This window comes from Suricata suricatta, chromosome X, assembly GCF_006229205.1.
Source record: "Suricata suricatta isolate VVHF042 chromosome X, meerkat_22Aug2017_6uvM2_HiC, whole genome shotgun sequence".
Classification (NCBI taxonomy): domain Eukaryota; kingdom Metazoa; phylum Chordata; class Mammalia; order Carnivora; family Herpestidae; genus Suricata; species Suricata suricatta.
In genome coordinates this window covers 78,979,582-78,998,054 of record NC_043717.1, presented here as the reverse complement: position 1 = coordinate 78,998,054, position 18,473 = coordinate 78,979,582, and the positions used below count along the sequence as shown (strand labels likewise).

At 34.5% G+C, this 18,473-nt stretch overlaps 1 protein-coding gene across 2 annotated transcripts in view; it reads right to left on the bottom strand.

Annotated features, from left to right (window-relative positions):
- Positions 1–18,473, bottom strand: part of HTR2C (5-hydroxytryptamine receptor 2C) — a 121,043-nt gene that overhangs the window by 33,766 nt on the left and 68,804 nt on the right. The window contains exon 3 of one of the 2 annotated variants that reach the window (XM_029930783.1): positions 1,776–1,976. In XM_029930783.1, the coding sequence (XP_029786643.1) occupies positions 1,776–1,976 (201 nt within the window). The remainder of the gene's footprint in view (positions 1–1,775; positions 1,977–18,473) is intronic. The other variant, XM_029930784.1, reaches the window with a different exon arrangement.

Below are 18,473 nucleotides of genomic sequence, written 5' to 3'. Positions count from 1 at the left end.
TCCATTACCTTGAGTGTCTATGAATTCGTTTGCATTATCTTTTATTATGTTGTATCTAATTCATGTTGTCTTGTCCCTTCATGTGTCTGTTTAACATTGTATACCAGTTACTGGAGCTGAAAATTATTAAAAGAAATCATTTGAAGTGTAGAACTTTTTTTTTTTTTTGGCTTATACCAAAAAAAAAAAAAATAGAAATGTGAAAAATATGAAGTCACCTTAATCCACTTTTCAGGCTTCAAATTTTTATTGATTACACAGGTAACTTAACTCAGGCCTGAATTCCATGTCAAGGGTGATTTAAGCCTGGTCCATCCTTATTTCATAGTAGAGACCTTTGGCATCCTAAAACTGAGCTCCAGTTGGTCGACCTTTGCCTGCCCTGTATTCCTGCTTTAGATCTTCTTGCTTGTGGGACGGTGATCCGAGTGCCTCAACCTGTCAGTGACATCTTCAGGTTCGCAAATGCATCACTGGCAAAAGTGACTCGAAAGCCATAGTTGGATTTCTGTCTTTTTCTGTCTTTCTGGATTTCTGTCTTTTTCGAGATCCCTCACTATCTTGTTAACTTCTCAAGGCTAATAGTATTTTTTCCATATTTTTTGTTCTCCTTAACACAACTATCATTGTAGATTATGTGTCTGTCCATAGAAGCTGATGTCCCTAATACTGTCAGTTAATTTAACTGTATATTTCCTTGTAAGCACTGTTAAGAGCTGGCATCTTTTTAGATGAGCTCTGTGGAGTGGAGGAAGTAAAATCTCGTAGCCCTTGAATACGTAGGTCAAATTGTGTAAATAGATTCACTTTTTTTCTGGGAGAAGTTTTATTGCTTTTTACCCAAAGGTATGTGTGTGTGTTCACCTGCAAAAGAACAATCTTATATTTATTTTATCAATAAGCTGAGTCAAAATCTTTAGATGATATCAATGAAGACCGTATAGCCGTCTTGATCTTGTTATAAACTTTACCAGAATCTTTTATAGAAACATAACTTTGAGGAGGAATTATTTAATGAGACACTAAATGTAAGTTCCAACTGGAAGAGGAGGAAACGAAAGGAAAGATAAAAAGAAAGAAGATTGTAAAAGTCCTTACATTCCAATTGGTTAAGTTTTGTGACTTGAATATTAGCATTGTTAACGCATTTGTGAGTATCTCCATCATAAGCAATAAGATGATCATTTCCCTCCCTTCACCCTCCCCCAAATCTTTAAAAAAATGTGTATTTTTTCTTATTGTGTAAGCAGAATCTAAGAAGATATTAAAAAGTGGTGAAATAGTGTGTTTTAGCTCAATTAACAGCATAAATTTAGACAATGTATGTCATAAAGATGTGATGCTACTGATTTTCTCATTTATGAAGATAGGAAAGAATAAAAATATTAAGATTAATACTCGGTGATAGATTGATCTTTTCCAAGATTTAAATGCTACATTTTAAAAATTTAGATGACCAAATATCATTGTCATTTTCAAATTGTTTTAAATTTCCAAAAGATTTTGAGTCTGTGTTGCAGAATTCATTGGCATATGGATGCATAAAATACTTTAGCAGCATAAATAGAAAGCTTATATTTACATATTAATATACATTACACTTCTTTCATTATTGTTAACCTAAATATCAGATAAATAGGTTAAGAATAATTCTTAAATCAAAACCCGATTAAACGCAAATGTTACCAGTCGACGTCTGTTTGTTGTTCACAGTACATAATCCGAAAATATTGAGCATAGCTGTTGCAATTCTAATGGCCAAGAAAGATATTTACCTATAGAAATTGCCCAAACAATAGCAATCTTCATGATGGCCTTAGTCCGCGAATTGAAACGGCTATGCTCAACAGGATTACGTATTGCTACATACCGATCCAGCGAGATAGCGCAGAGGTGCATGATGGACGCTGTTGAAAATAATACATCTAAAGAAATCCAGACGGGGCACAAATATCTAGGTAGTGGCCAGACATAATCTGAAAGAGAAAAGAGAGAAGACAAGAACATATTATCCAAATTAAATAGTGTACAGTTTTACATTTTAGTCTATTTATTTCCTCTCATAAGCTAAGCTTTTTAAAGTACGGTGAAATTTGGTTAACATTATTTTCCATAGTAATGATAATGATGATAGTGATGATGTCAATGCCTTCAGTGTTTTTTTCATTGTTTTTTTAAATTTTGTTAATGCTTATTTTTGAGAGAGAGAGAGAGGAGCAGAGAGAAAAGGAGACACAAAATCCGAAGCAGACTCCAGGCTCTGAGCTGTCAGCACAGAGCCCATCTCGGGGCTCGAACCCATGAACCTCGAGATCACCACGTGAGCTGAAGTCAGACACAACCTACTACACTGCATAGGTGCCCCATACATTATTTTTTTTATTGTGATAAAATTTATGTGACATAAAGTTAATCATTTTAAAGAATATGTTCCTGTAGCATTTAGTACATTTACAATGTTATGAAAGCATCACTTCTTTCTATTTCCAAAACATTTCATCACTCCAAAAGGAGACCACTATTTCCTGGAAGCCATTTCTGAAGTAAGGCAGGTTTGCAAGGCGGGGGCCTCCCTCTGTCAGATGGCAACCCAACATCTACACTCACTCTTTAGCACTGTCCCTCAAGGCACCTGGCTGACTGGTATCAGACTTTGTGAAGGAACTATAGGGGTTTCTTGTTTTGTGATTATAGGAGCAAATATTCCATTTCCTGAGAAACCTGCTTTTCTTCCCCTCAAGAAAACAGGCTATTGACCTCTGTTCACAAGGAACTAACTCTTGCTTTTGCTATGCTACAAATATTGCCTTGTATTTGAATGCTAAGGATATCTTCCTTCCCCATATGATAAGCATCTAAGTCACCTACAATCAATCACTATTGATAAAGATTATGCATGGGTCTTCTACCAATCTATGTTCTGGGAAATTTTTACATACCAAAGAATTTGTCATCAGAAATCATTGTCTAAGGCAATTGCCACTTCTGTTTTATACCCCATACATTTTTTCAATAAATAAAGCTGACTCTGGTCAGTGCAGAGATGCCTGCCTGGTGATCAGAAAAAAGCAGAGGCTTTCTTGCTCCCTTTTGCTGACACCGTCCATCAGGGAGCCCTGGACCTGCTGGAGCTGGACTCTGGAAAATATTCACTAAGCAGTCACTCTCCATTCTCCCCTTCCTCCCCAGCCCCTAACAATCTCTAATCTGTTTTCTGTCTCTATGGATTTGGCTAATCAGGATATTTTATATAAATGGATCATACAATAGGTGCCTAGCTTCTTTCACTAACATACTGTTTTTGTGGTTTATCCACTTAATACCATGGATCAGTACTTTATTCCTTTTTATGGCTAATGTTATTAGTTCAGATGTTTTTGATGCTATTGTAAATAGAATCGGTTTTAATTATCTTTATGGATGTTCATTGCTAGTATGTAGAATTATAACTGCTTTTCATGGGTTAAGCTTGTATCCTGCAACTCTGTTGAATTCATTTATTAGGTCTGTTTTTGTGTGTGAGAGTTCATTAGGATTTTCCATTTACAGGACTGTGTCATGTGTGAATAGAAATGTTATATATTCTTTTCAAATTTTCCATTGCATTTTATTTTCTTTCTTGCTTAATTATTCTATATAGAATTTCCAGTACAATGTTGAATGGAAATAGTAAAAGCCATCTTGTCTTTTCCTTCATCTCCAAAAAAATCTTTCATCCTTTCAATATTAAGTAAGATGTTAGCTGTGGGTTTTCATAAATGCCTTTTATCATGTTAAGGAAGTTTCCTTCTATTTCTGGTTTATTGACTGTTTTTTTAATCATCAACGAGTGATGGATTTTGTCAAAATGCTTTTCTTCACATCAACTGAGATGATCATGTGGTTGTCTTACCTTAATTTCATAAGTGATGCATGATTTTTATATGTTTAGCCATCTTTGCATTCCTGTAATAACTTTCACTTGGGCATGGTGTATACTATGTTGTTATATTTAGTTTGTTAGTATTTTGTTGAGGAGTTTTGCATCTATGTTTATAAGTAATACTTGACTATGCTTCTCTTTTCTTATCATGTCATTATCTGGCTTTGATATCTGGATAATGCTGGTCTCATAGAATGAGTTATAAAGTGTTCCGTCAGTGTTCTATTATGTAGGAGTTTTTTAAGAATTGATGTAAATTTTTTAAATGTTTAGTAAACATTGTCAGAGAAGCCATGTGGTCTTGGATTTTTTGTTTTTGTTTTTTTCTATTCTCTATTTTGTTTATCTCCATTTTAATCTTTACTATTTTCTTTCTGTTGATAGTTTCGGTTAAGTTTGTTATTCTTTTCTAGTTCCTTAAGATCTAAAGTGAGGTTATTGATTTTGGATCTTTCTTCTTTTTATTTTTTTAAATTTACTTTTATTATTTTTTCTTCTTTTTAAAAGTAGACATTTACAGCTATAAATGTTTATCAGAGTACTGCTTTTGCTACATCCCATGAGTTTTGATAAATTTTCATTTCCTTCTCAAAATATTTTATAATTTCATTTGTAATTTCTTCTTTGATACATTGGGTGTTTAATAGTGACTGTGGTGTTTAATTTCCATGTATTTGTTAATAGGTCAGTTTTCTTCTGTTGCTGATTTCTAGTTTCATTTCATTTTAGAGAAGATACTTCAAATAGTAATATTAAAAAATTTTTTTAATGTTTATTTTTGAGAGAGAGTGAACAGGGGAAGGGCAGAGAGAGAAGGGAACAGAGGATCTGAAGTGGGCTCTGTGCTGACAGCAGAGAGCCCAATGCGGGGCTTGAACTCATGAACCACAAGATCATGACCTGAGCTGAAGTCAGACACTTAACAGACTGAGCCACCCAGGTGCCCCAGTAATAATTTAAAATGTCAATTATTTTGAGGCTTGCTATATGATCTATCCCAGAGAATGTTCCAGGTGCACTTGAGAAAAACGTTCTTTCTGCTGTTGTCAGATGGGGTGTTCTATAGACATCTGTTGGGATTAGTTGCTTCATAGCATTGTTCAAGTTTTCTATTTTCTTACTCATCCTCTGTCTAGTTGTTCTATTTATTTATTATTGAAAATGGGATATTCACGTCTCCAAGTATTATTTTAGATCTGTCTATCTCCCTTAGTTTTTGTCAGTTTTGCTCCCTATATTTTTTGCTATCTGTTGTTAAGTGCATATATATTTACAATTATTATATCTCCTTGATGGTTTGAACTTTTTAATCAATATATTATGTCCTTCTTTGTCTTTCATAACTATTTTTGTCTTAAGTTCTATTTTGTTTGATGCTAATATAACCACCTTGGCTTTTTCTTGGTTGCTGTTCACATGGAATATCTTTTTCATCCTTTTACTTTAACCTATTTGTGACTTTGACTCTAAAATGAGTCTCTTATTGACACCATATAAAGAAATATTCTTTTTTAATCCATTCTTGCATCATGTATTTTTAAACAATTCTGCTAATCTTTGTGGTTTAACTTGGCAGCTTAGTTCATTTACATTTAAAATAATTACAGCTACAGAAGAATTTATTTCCACCATTTGTTATTTGTTTTTATATGGTAAATACCATTTCCCCATTAATTTTTCTGTTATTAACTTTATTTGTGATTAATTGGTTTTTATAGGATAACTTTTGATTTTTTCTTGTTTCCTTTTCTGCCTATTATTTTAGTTTTTTTTAACTTGGGAATTAAAATGATAACCTTAACATGATAACAACCAAGTTTTAATTAATACTAACTGAGTTTCAGTAGTATGCAGTTTGCTTTTTTATATCTCTTTCTGCCTTTGTTGTCACAAATTACATCTTTACACATCTTGTGGCCATAAAAATAAATTTATAAGTATTTTTTTATGTATTTGCATTTTATAAAAGACAATAAACCAAAGGAGTGATCCCAAAGCTAGAAAAGAAATAAGAAGGTAAGTGATCTCATTAAATTAACATGTATGAAAAGATGAAGGACCATAGAAAAGTTCACAAGTTACCACAGTTCATTTCATAAAACAATACTATCAATATCAAAACCTACAAAACACTGAAAAAATGAGATTGGAGACAAATAGCATTCATTGATATAGATTCAAAGTTACAATTAAAAGAGTAACAAATAGAATACAGCAAAGTGTCAAAGGAATAATACATCATAGAAAGGCAAAAATCATTTCAGAAATGCAAGAGCCATTCAATATCATAAAAATCTGCCAATATAATGCTCTATATTAACATTTGTCAAGACATTTTATATTTTAATAGATATTGAATAGTTTGATAAAATAAAGAAGTTATTCTTAATTAAAAATTTAATTATATCATGATAAAAGCAATCCCCTTACATTATATAATTTATCCCAAACCAATAACAAATACTAAAAATGATAATTCAGCAAAAACATTTCAAGTACATTAAGTTCAGAAACTGGGCACGACAGAAATTTACAGATAAAGAACTTAATGCAGCTACGGTAACCACACTCTCAGTGAAGGGAGGATGGATATTCTTGAAATAAACAGAATGAGGACATCTCAAATAAATAGAATTTATAGAAAGCACCAAATGGAGAGTTTAGAGTTGAAAAAATATATTATATCTGAAAGAAGAAAATCACTGAATGGTCTTAATAGAAGAATGGAGATGACAGATGAGGAGTCATTAAAACTGAATGTAGATCAACAGAAATTATCCAAACTCTAGAAAAGTGAGAAAAAAATGGAACATAAATGAATTTAGTAGCGACTTTTGGGACAATATGTATATGTGTAATATTTGTGCCATTGGAATCCGAGGAGAGGAAAAAAATGATACAGAAAAATATTTGAAGAAATTATGGACTAAAACATGCCCCATTTATGAAAAACAAATTTACAGATTTAAGAAGTTCTGCCAAACCGAAATAGTTAAACTCAAAGATAATCATGCAGAGAAATAACAATCTGGTGAAAACAAAAGATAAAGGGAAACAGCTCGAATCAGCTGAGAAAAATGACTCCTTACATGTAGTGAGCAATGGCTTGAACAACTTCAGATTTTTCATCAGAAATCATGGAGGCCAGAAGGCAACATAATCATAATCCAGAATTCCATATCCAGTGAAAATATCTTCAAAAAAATGAATGTGAAATAAAGAGATTTTCATATGAGAAAAAAAGGAACTGATTGCCAGGAGACTTGCTTTAAAAAATTCTAAAAGTGATCCTTCAGAAAGAAAAAATTATATGACAAGAAAACTTGTGAACTTCAGTAATCAATGAAGAACAACTGAATTGGTAAATAGCCTGGAAATATAATAGATTATTTTTTAAATTTTAGGTCTTTCAAATATACGGGACTGTTAAAAGCAAAAATTGCAACATTGTCTGAGAAGGTTCTCAATGGATACAGATGCATCCCTTATTACAATTTAAAAAAAGGGGGGGAAGGATAAAGGGAGCTATATAACTTTAAGTCTTATATATACATATATATGTCACTTGAAGTGATAAAATAATAACTGTAGGGGAATTGTGAAACATTAGATATCTTTATTTAATCTAGAAAGTAATCACTTAAAAAATCTGTACAAAGAAATACAGTACAAAATCCAATAGATCAATTAAAATGGAATACTAAAATAAAATGCACAAACTCCAAAAATAATATAGAAATATGAAAAAAAGGAATAAAAAATAGAATAATAGAAAACAACAAAATGGTAAACATGATTCCAAACTAACCAGTAGTTGCACTAAATGTAAATGCTATAAAGTATAAAGTGTATCAATTTAAAGTAACAGCCATGTTGGATTAAAAAGAACAAAAATAAATAGGACCCAATTATATGCTATCTATAAGAAGCCCTAAGAGTTCGAATATGATGATATAAATACACAGTAAAAGGATGGGAAAAGATATACAATGAAACATTAATCAAAGGACTAGCAGAGTTACTATATTAATATCAGAGTAAGTTTAAGATCAAATAATATTACTAGGAATAACAGAAACCATTTTATGATGATAAAGTTGTCAACTCATTAAGGGCATATAACAACCATAAGCATTTATGTACCTAATATAAGAACTCCAAATTTCATGAAGCAAAAAAATGATAAAAAAAGAAAGAAGAAATCGAAAATCCAATAACATTTATACTTTGAGATTTCAACATCCTTTCTTCAGTAATTGACAAAAATAGGCAGAAAATTTAGTGACATAAAACACAAACCCAAATAGCACTAACAAAGAACTTGACAAAATTGACAGTTATAAAACACTATACAACAAGAGAATAGATATTCTTTTCAAGAGCTCATAAAAAAGTGGCCAGAAAAGACCATATGCTAGACTATAAAATAAATATTAGCAAGTTAAAATGTTCTATATAATGCAATGTATGTTCTTTGACCTTAACACAACTAACCTAAAAACCAATAACAAAAAGTTATCCAGAAAAAGTCCAAGTAAATTTGGAAAGTAAACAACACAGTTCTGCAAAATTCATGTTTCAAAGAGGAAAATTCAAATTCAATGAAAAACTAATTTGAACCAAATGAAAATTAAAATAAGACATTTCAAAATTTGTGTGATGGTGCTAAAGCAGTACCCAGAGGGAAATTTCTAACATTAATGGTTTATTTTAGAAAAGAAGAAAATCTGAAAACCATGATCTAAATCTTCATATTGAAGTCCTAGACAAAGAAGGGCAAATTAAAATCAAAGTATCAGAAGAAAGGAAGTCATAAACATAAAGCAGAAATCACTGAAATTGAGGAAAGACAATAATAGAAAAAATAGAAATGAAATCTTGGTGTTTTGAGAAGATCAATACAATTGATAAACTTCTAGACAGATTGAGGAAGAAATAAAATTAGAAGACAGAAATTACCAGTATCAGTGATGAAAGGGAATATCTCTACAGTCTCCACAGACAATATAAGGGCATTTTATAAACAATAGTTTGCCCATCAATTTGCCCGGGCATTTTGGGTCATTAGCATACAGCCACAAATTTCTGAACCATGCACTGAATTCAGAATTCCAGCAGAGAATCTGTGCTGCTGAGGGGGAAAAAAAAAGAATATAAATGTTTTGAATCTTCAATCTGGAGTTAGTCTTTTTCCTTAGCCTAAGATTGGACGATTTGCCAATGACTAAAGAGTACCAAAGCTAGGGATAGTTGACTAGAGACCTAGCCTGGATTTGAGTGCATAGCAAATAAACCCCTTTTGGAACTTCAAAGTCTTTTGAGATGGCCTGGGTAACATGGCCCCTAACGTAAAGTCTGTGAAAAAGTCAATTGTGTCCCAGGCTGTCACTCAAGTCAGTGTTAGTGACAGAACTAATTGTCTGCCAGAAAAGTCTCTTATAGATCAGTAGTTCCCATATACAGGTACATAGTGAATTTTTATGCAGTCTATAGTGAAAATTGAGAAACTAAGTATAACAGTAGGTTTTAAAACTAAAGCTGTATTTATCCCATTTAAATAACTTATTTTTGTTCTGATTATATCCTCCCTATAGAATTGAGAAGTAGAAGACTCCAACCCATACTATTGGTTGGATGTTTGATTTTGCTTTACTATTTTATTCCTGACCTCTTATTTTTGAGAACTCAGCTCTGCTCCTGGTATTTCCTATCACCTTGCCTTTGACAGAGTTCCCTGGATATGACTGGATACTGCATCTGCCATCAATGATATCTTGTAAATGCTTTCCGGAACATGCCACTAACTTTCTCCCTTAGAATCACACCCACCTCCTTGTAACTTGATTCTTCTGCTGGTTAGACTGTTTCCACCTACTTGAACTTGATTTAGAATTACTGGATCTTTTTCTGTACTACCGTTTCAAAATCTTTCACCTCTGACATTGAGATATTTTTAAAATTTACTGCTAACTTGACCTTGAGCTTACACATCCACTTGACCTTGACTCTGAGATTACAGATCCATTCTCATAACTACTGCCTTTTATGAGCCAAGGTGATAGCACTCAGTGCCTTATCCTCTACTAAATACACTTGTCACAGTGCTTTTCTGGTAATAGAGCCTAGCACCCATATTTTCTTGACACGCAGATGTTACGGTTCTTCGGTGAGGAAGTGGTGTTTCTGGCACGTGTCTCGATGAAGTGGGCGGGGAGATGGGACATCCTACATATGCAACCAGCCAGCCCCCTTAGTATGAAATAGGGATTTCCTGGCAGCACTATGCAGGATGTTCAACCTCCCCGCCCATGTGAAGGTTAACTGCTGCTCCGTGAAGTTCCGCTTTCCGTTGAAGAGTTTGCTGTTGTCGATGCTCCTCTGTGCAAATAATTCCATGAACCTGATCTTCTGTTCCTGATGAACTGGCTGTGGTTAATAACCTAAATGATCTAGAAGCGTGGTAACTAATAACCCACGTCCTATTCGAGCTTAACCTCCATATTCTAACAATACAAGTTTCTGGTAACTTAAATAAAAAGGAAAATTATCCTGACACCTGAAAGGTTCCGTATGATGTATACAGTCTTTTGAAAAACACCCTGGATATGTTCCCCAAGATAGTCCCACAATCCATAGACCCTGGAGTTTTCCATATAATTTACAATTTAGTTCTCTGCAGCTGACCTCAAGTCATAGGGTAAAGATGTTCATTTCTCGGCTGATATTTACATTTTTTAAAAAGTTTATTTATTTTTGAAAGAGTGAGACACAGAGCACAAGCTGGGGAGGGGCAGAGAGAGAGACACACACACACACAGAATCTGAAGCAGGCTCCAGGCCCGATGCGGGACTCGAACCCATGAACCGTGAGGTCATGACCTGAGCTGAAGTCAGATGCTTCATCGGCATAGCCACCCAGGTGCCCCTGCTGATAATTTTCTTTCAATAGAAGACTCAACAATTTTATGGAGCTTGGGTGGTGGGAAAGAGAGGACATGGAAGAAATCATGGATATATTTTCTTGGTGGTCTTTGCCTAACCAAGTACACACTAAAGAGGACTTCTGCTATTTGCCTTCTCAGTAGCGAAAAGAAAAGAAAGGTGCTGGCAAGAGTAAGAAAGAATCGAGCTTTTCCTCTAGATTTTCTGGTTTGGGTTTTGGCTTCACTTTATTCAGAATACGCTTAATCTGGTCCTTTCTTTTCAAAAGAAAAAAAATATAGAAGCCGATTTGACTATGTCATTTGCTATAAGGTGATAAGTCAATAGGAGAAAAAGTATTTTTTAAAAGAGGATCTAATATTCATAATTTGCAAATCTGGACCACACTCGTAGGATTACAATGAGCTAATTCTCCTCGGTACTTGAATGATAAGTAATGTGACCACTTCATTATGTTAATGTTCATTAAAGACCAAAGTAAACCATAAAATGTTGTTTTGAATAATATTTTTACATTAATCCTTTAAATCTCTAATAACATATTCATAAACACTAAAAGCCACATTTGGTTAAAGATTAGTATTATAAATAATGAGAAATCTATTCCTGATCAAGTCATTTATTGTTAGAATTTTTGTTAAGCTTTACACCCCATGAGGACTTGCATTCATCACCCCAATATCAAGAGTCACATGCTCTACTTGCGAAGCCAGCCAAGTGCCCCTCCCATGAGACATTTTTAGATTAATGTTTCTAACTCCTTTGGTTCTTGATTAATTTCCCAACGGAATTTGGTGGTACACCTTTTCTTCTACAAACATTTTAAGCTAAGATATAGGATATGACCTATAAAATCAAGTTACTTTTATCTTAAATTTATGTATTAATATTTGCCAACCAATCTATTCAAGCCCAAATTAATAGCTACTGATACTAGCGTCAACAATATGCTGTCAGATACCAGCATCAAGTAGCAATCAAAGCAAAGCTATCTCTAAGAGTTACCCTCTATGCCTTGTCAGATCACCTTACTAATTGCTGTTCATGAACTTGTAAACTGAACCTATACTTACATCTGCCTTTCTTGATGATTGATCCTTTTGACTCCTTGCAGCAATGACCCACGTTTTGGAAATACATCTCCAAGTGAACTCCAGCTATTTGACCTTGAATGCCCACATGATCCCCTTTCTTTTACATCATAAGCTGAAACTAATATTTATTCACTACTTTTCATATGCGCCATTTCCAAACATCCTCACAGCCTAAGTTTTTCTACTGCGTTATGCTTTTTTATTTATTCTCTCTTTAAAGAGTTCAGTCTGGAGAATAGTGAGAATGGGTTAAAAGTGACCGTGAAGTTTTAATTAACCAAAGAGAAACTCTAAATTCTAAAGCTTGGACAGGGGACCAGAAAGTAATAGTAATGTTCATATATAGTTTTGTAGATAAAAACAAATTATACTCTATATATTTCAATGCCTAAGTTGTGGTTTATAATTATTGCCATTTAAAAATATTTTCCTAGGGGCATCTGGTTGGCTTAGTCGGTTAAGTGACCCACTCTTGATTTTGGCTCAGGTCATGATCTCAAGTTTCGTGAGATGAAGCCTGTGAGATGGGCTCTGGGATGACAGTGCGGAGCCTGCTTGGGATTCTTTCTCTCCTTCTCTCTCTGCCCCTCCCCGTTTTCTCTTTCTCTCAAAATAAGGAAATAAACATTTACCAAAAAATGTTAAAACTATTTTTCTAAAACTTTTACAAATTTTCTTTAAAAACCACAAAACGGCTGATGATATGTTTCAGGGGCATGCATTGAATAACTACTATATTTCTGTATTGTATAACAGAAATGTCCTTTTCAGTGCTTTGAAATTGAAAACCCTTTCAGTAGATAATTCACATTGTTAATATGAATTGTTAGTGCAGTAGAAATGGTAGAAAAGTACTGAATATGAAAATATGGTAGAATAACATTGAAATGGGTTTTAGGAGAACAGGTGTATTTATTAATTTATGATATTGTTCTTTTCCTTGTTCCAAAGAAATTTAGAGCATTTTAATTATGTGGTGCTAACCTATGTATGTATTTGATAAATATTCAGCTCTTAATCTATCCTAGGCAGATAGAGATAATCATACTTGTTCTCATGATTTTACTTATTTTTATTTTATTTTATTTATTTTTTATTTATTTTTGAGAAAGAGAGACAGAGCACAAGCAGGGGAGGGTCAGAGAGAGACGGAGACACAGAGTCCGAAGCAGGCTCCTGGCTCTGAGCTAGCTGTCAGCACAGAGCCCCATGTGGGGCTTGAACCCATGAACCATGAGATCATGACCTGAGCCAAAGCTGGATGCTCAGCTGGCTGAGCCACCCAGGCACCTCTCATGATTTTACATAAAGTAACAAGTATTATGTGGTATAAAACTAAATAAGTAATCTGGGCAAAAGAAAAGCACACACGGAGGAGAGGGGCATTATTTTTTCATGTGCAGCAATTAAAAGAGAGAAGAAAGCCAAAGGCAAGCCAAAACAAAACCAAAAAAGGCAAACAAACAAAAACTTGGGATTTTTGAACTCCACCTATATCAGAAAATGGCAAACATTTTTGGCAAAAGGCCAAATACTATTTATTTTAGTCTTCACAACTACTCAACTCTACTGTTATAGAGTGAAAGCAGCCATAGGCAATCCTTAGAAGAATGAATGTGTCTGTGTTCCAATAAAACTTTAGTTATCAAACTAGGTAGCCAGCAGGATTTGGCACATGAACTGTAGTTAGCCGACACATGACCTCTGAGGGTTAGGCAGGGTAAAACTGAGATGTGGTTAAGGATTAAGGGCAATAATTCAATATTATCTCCAAGGCTTTTCCTTGGATAGAGCAAGTTCTGTATATACATTAGGGTGAGGTTGGGAATTGAAAAAAGGATTGAGGCACACAAAAAGATTTCTGCTTTAGCTGTGTAAGATAAGCATATCAATTAGGTAGGAATAGTCATTCAATTTCTGGAGAACATTATTATTGACAAGAGAAAGGAATTTAAACAGCATTTCACCCAAGCCACTAAGAAAATTTCATGCTTACCTTGAACATTTGACAGTTAATTTCATTAGGTACTGACATCTTCTGTTTCCAATAGGAATCAAAGGTCTCTCATTCAAATAAACACAACAAACTCATATGTATGTGTCCTTCCCGACACATAAAGCATCACTTTACACAAAGCTCTCAATTAGGTTGAGGAAGTTACTTTCTATTTTAGTTTGTTGTGTGTTTTTTTTAATCACAAAAGGCGTTTGGATTTTTCAAACGTTTATTGGTGTCTATTGTGATAACCAGGTAGCATTTCCCCCTTTATTCTATTACTAAAGGGTATCATATTGATTGAGTTTCAAATGTGGGGCCAACTTTGCTTTTCTTGGATAATATCCATTTTCTTGGTGCTTGACCCTTTTTATATATTGCTAGATTCAATTTGCTAGTATTTTGTTAAGGATGTTTACATCTATATTCAGAAGGGATATTGATCTGTAGTTTGAATTTTTCTTGTCATGTTTTTGTCTGGTTTTGGCATCAATGTAAGATCAGTCTCATAAAAAGACTTGGGAAGAATTCCTCTCTCTTTTTATCCTTTGAAAGAGTTTTTGAAGGCTTGGTATTCATTCCTCCAGGGAACTGGAGGGGCTGGAGGGGCCAGAGGGGTTCCAACCCTGTTCTGTTCCCCGCTGGTAGCTGTTAGGTGGCTGTTTTGCACCATCATTGTAGGCTGTCGGTTTTCAAGGCTCCCCTGAAGCGTGAGAGGGGATATGAGACCGGGGCAAGTTACCATGTCACAGAGATTACCGTTTTTGCCAAGATTCAGTCATGTTTCTGAAATTAACACACTCCAATTGCTGCAAGCCTTTAGTTAATGTCTAGAGTCCTGAACTAGTTGATTCTGACAATTTTTATAATTTTTCTTGTTGCTCTTAACAAAAAGAGCATTTTGGAAGCCCCTAGTCCACCATTTTTGCTGATGTCCACAATGCAATTCTTGTGTTCAAAAATAACATCTTCAAATTTTATAATATCACAGAGTTTAGAAATTGTAGGAAATCTTGCACACTGTAGGAAATCTTGCACACTGAGACCATATTATTAGTACAGGGAATGGAAATGGGGATTTTGACTAGAAGTATGAATGAGAATATGGAAATATCATCTTTATTTCCCAGTATCTAAAGGGTGCATTATATACACTGTTCTAAATAAACCTATAGGTATATTGTATAATGTAGTATTTTAACATTAATAATTATCTCAAATATTTTTTTGTCAGTCATTTGTTCCTCTTTTAAGTTTTTGTGTTTAGATTTTAGTGCAATTATGTTATCCCAGTTTATTTTACATTATTTAAAAATTTTGCCACTGTCAAGTTATATATTTCTATGCAGCCAAACCTGTCAGTGTTCTTGTTTGAGTCATAATCTATGGCTTCCTCATCTCGGATGTGAGGTACATAGCCAATGGTTGAGTAAACAATCCTATTCATTTCTTCTTGTTTTTTCTTTGGCTAGGTTTTAAAAAGTCAACTTTTGGGGCGCCTGGGTGGCTCAGTCAGTTAAGCGTCTGGCTTCGGCTCAGGTCATGATCTCAGGGTTCATGGGTTCAAGCCCTGTGTCGGGCTCTGTGCTGATGACTAGCTCTGAGCCTGGAGCCTGCTTCTGATTCTGTATCTCCCTCTCTCTCTGACCCTCCCCTGCTCATGCTGTCTCTGTCTTTCAAAAAAAAAAAACTTCACAAATTCAACTTTTTAATCTTCCTGCCATTTCCTTTTGAGAGTGAGGAGAGTTGAGTATCCAAATTGAACATGTTTTCTTTTATCTTTGATTTTGATGCTCATTTATCAAAAATAGTTGGACCCATTGCTGTACTTTTTTTTCCCCTTTTGTATCTATCTGTTTACTCCTACATCCACACATTATCATTATACTGGTTGTTGGTTTAGAATATGTTAAAAATAGTTTTTCTTTTGTTATCTTTGGACGTGTTTATTAGGAATATGCACTGAAGTTTATTTGAATGATTTTCAGCCTCTTGCTGGATGAACTATAGTGTATTATATTTAACCTACTGTCATACCATATTTATACATTTTATAACAGTGAAAACCATTGCAGTCATTAGAAAAAAGGAAACTAACATTAGTTAAGTATATTTTTTGTAGGAATCTTTACATAGATTATAATCATGGATTCCTCAAAATAATGAAATAGGGCTCCTGGGTGGCCTGTGTCAGGCTTCACAAGAGGTGTGGAGCCTGCTTAAGATTTTCTCTCTCTCTTTCTCTGCCCCTTCCCCGTCTCTTTCAAAAACAAAAACACCAAAAAACCCTCCACATTATAATGTAGCCACAGATTGAAACTAAAAACCCTGAGGTTTGGTGATGTTAATGCTCAAAGTGATGCATTTGATAATTTGGATTTAATATACCCATCAAAACCATGTTACACACTGCTTATTCAATTTATACTGTATTTTGATTAATTTTGTCTTACTCTATTTTATTTATTTCTTAAAAATTTAACGTTTATTCATTTTTGATAGAGACCGAGCATGAGCAGGGGAGGGGCAGCGAGAAGGGGAGACACAGAATCTGAAGCAGGCTCCAGGCTCTGAGCTGTCAGCACAGAGTCCGATGCGGGCCTCCATCTCATGAACTGAGAAATCATTATCGACTCTGAAGTTGGACACTTAACTGACTGAGTCACTCAGGCACCCCTAAACTTTTTCTATATTAGAAACTAGGAGTTCATGTATAATGAAGAGAATAACATGTAAACACAAATTTTAGTACAATGAGTTAAGTGCTATTACAGGTAGTGCGCTTGACGTTCTGGAAATATTGAGTGTTTATGAGATAAGGCTTCTCAGAGAAGGTTGGAGAGGGAGGAAAGTAAAGTTTGGAAGAAACAAGTGATTTGGGGAAAACATCAAGGATGTCAGAATGATAACAATGTCACAGAATATGATATTTGTGAATGAGGGAGTTAAAGAGCTGGGAGGAAGAACTTTATATAATGGTCCCTACTTACCCGACAGGTGATACATTCTAAGACCACCAGTGGATTCCTGAAGCTGTGCATACTACTGAACCCTGTGTATACTATGTCTTTCCTGTACCAACATACCTATCATAAAGTCAGATTTATAAACTGGGCATTTTATAGTATTTATATTAACTGATAATAAAATAGAACACTAGAACAATATACTGTAACAAAAGTTTTGTAAATGCGGTCTCTCTCTCTCTCTCTCAAAATATCTTACTGTACTGCACTCACCCTTCTTGTGATGATGTGAGACAATAAAATGCCTGGGTGATGAGATGAAGGGAGGAAATGACGCAGGCTTGTGACGTAGTGTTAGGCTCCTACTGACCTTCTGACCCTGCGTCAGAAAAAAAAAAGCACCTGCTCCCAACTTGTGGTTGACGGTGGGGAAGGAGGAGTAACTGAAAACAAAACCACAACCGAGGGGGACTACTGAATTGAGAAGTGGGAAGTTGACTATAGAGAAAGAGCATTTCTTCATTTTGACAAATCCAAAGAATAGCAATAAAAATCATGTGGCGCTTGAATTTCCAGAAAGTTTGGGCTTTTAAAAAAATGTATAATGTTACATTATTTGTCAATAACTCCAACTATACAGTGTCCTACACTTTCTGTATTGCCGATTGTTTAAGTTGATGCAGATTTTTCTCATCCTTCAATTTCCCTTGTCCTCCTAATGAGTTAGAAACCATGGCTGGGAATGAGTCAAGATTTCCTTTTCCCCACTTCCCTGTTCTAACTGAGGCGATGAAACCTTTGTTGAGTTTTAGTATTGCTTTGAATTCAAGAAGGAAGCTGTGCCTAACTGCCTGAAGTAGCAGATTATCTTTCAAGTCATCATCCAAATATCCCTTTAGTCCTTCTAAATATAATACATTGATTTTGAAAAGAAATAGGATGAATTTATGGTCAAATAGATCAAAGTAATGTAGCGTCGAGCAGAAGCAGACAGAAAGAAAAGTCTCACAGATAAGGCACTCTTCTAGTTAATATTCTCTGGAAAACCTGCCAAGGATGAGTAAAGCTTTATTTTAGTGAGGGACAGAATTGCTAACAAGCTGTGGAACTTGATAGATGAACCCAGATTTTCTTTCAGCGAGTGTGAACAATGGACGGCTCTAGTTGGGATCAGGAGAGTTTATGTTTTGTTATGATTTTGCCATTCTGTTAATAACTGCATAACATTATAGCTGTTGGTTACTATCTATTCTTAACTTAATATTACTATATATAGTTAGTAGTACTCAAATCACACTTTAACTTTCTCCTAGTTAGTTATATAAAATGTCTGTTTTCCTGTAAATTCTGAATGCTGCTTAGGTGCATACCAGATACAATTGCGGTTATACAACTTCACAGGAAAATCCCCAAGGTGATTATGAGCCTTATGAAAGTAAGTCTGTAGGATTTCATTAAAAAGCTAATGTTGCTTAGCTGCCAGGGAAATACAACATTAATTATGGCTTGTAAGTCTTCTCATACAGATATTTCCTCATCCCATCAAGTATAAA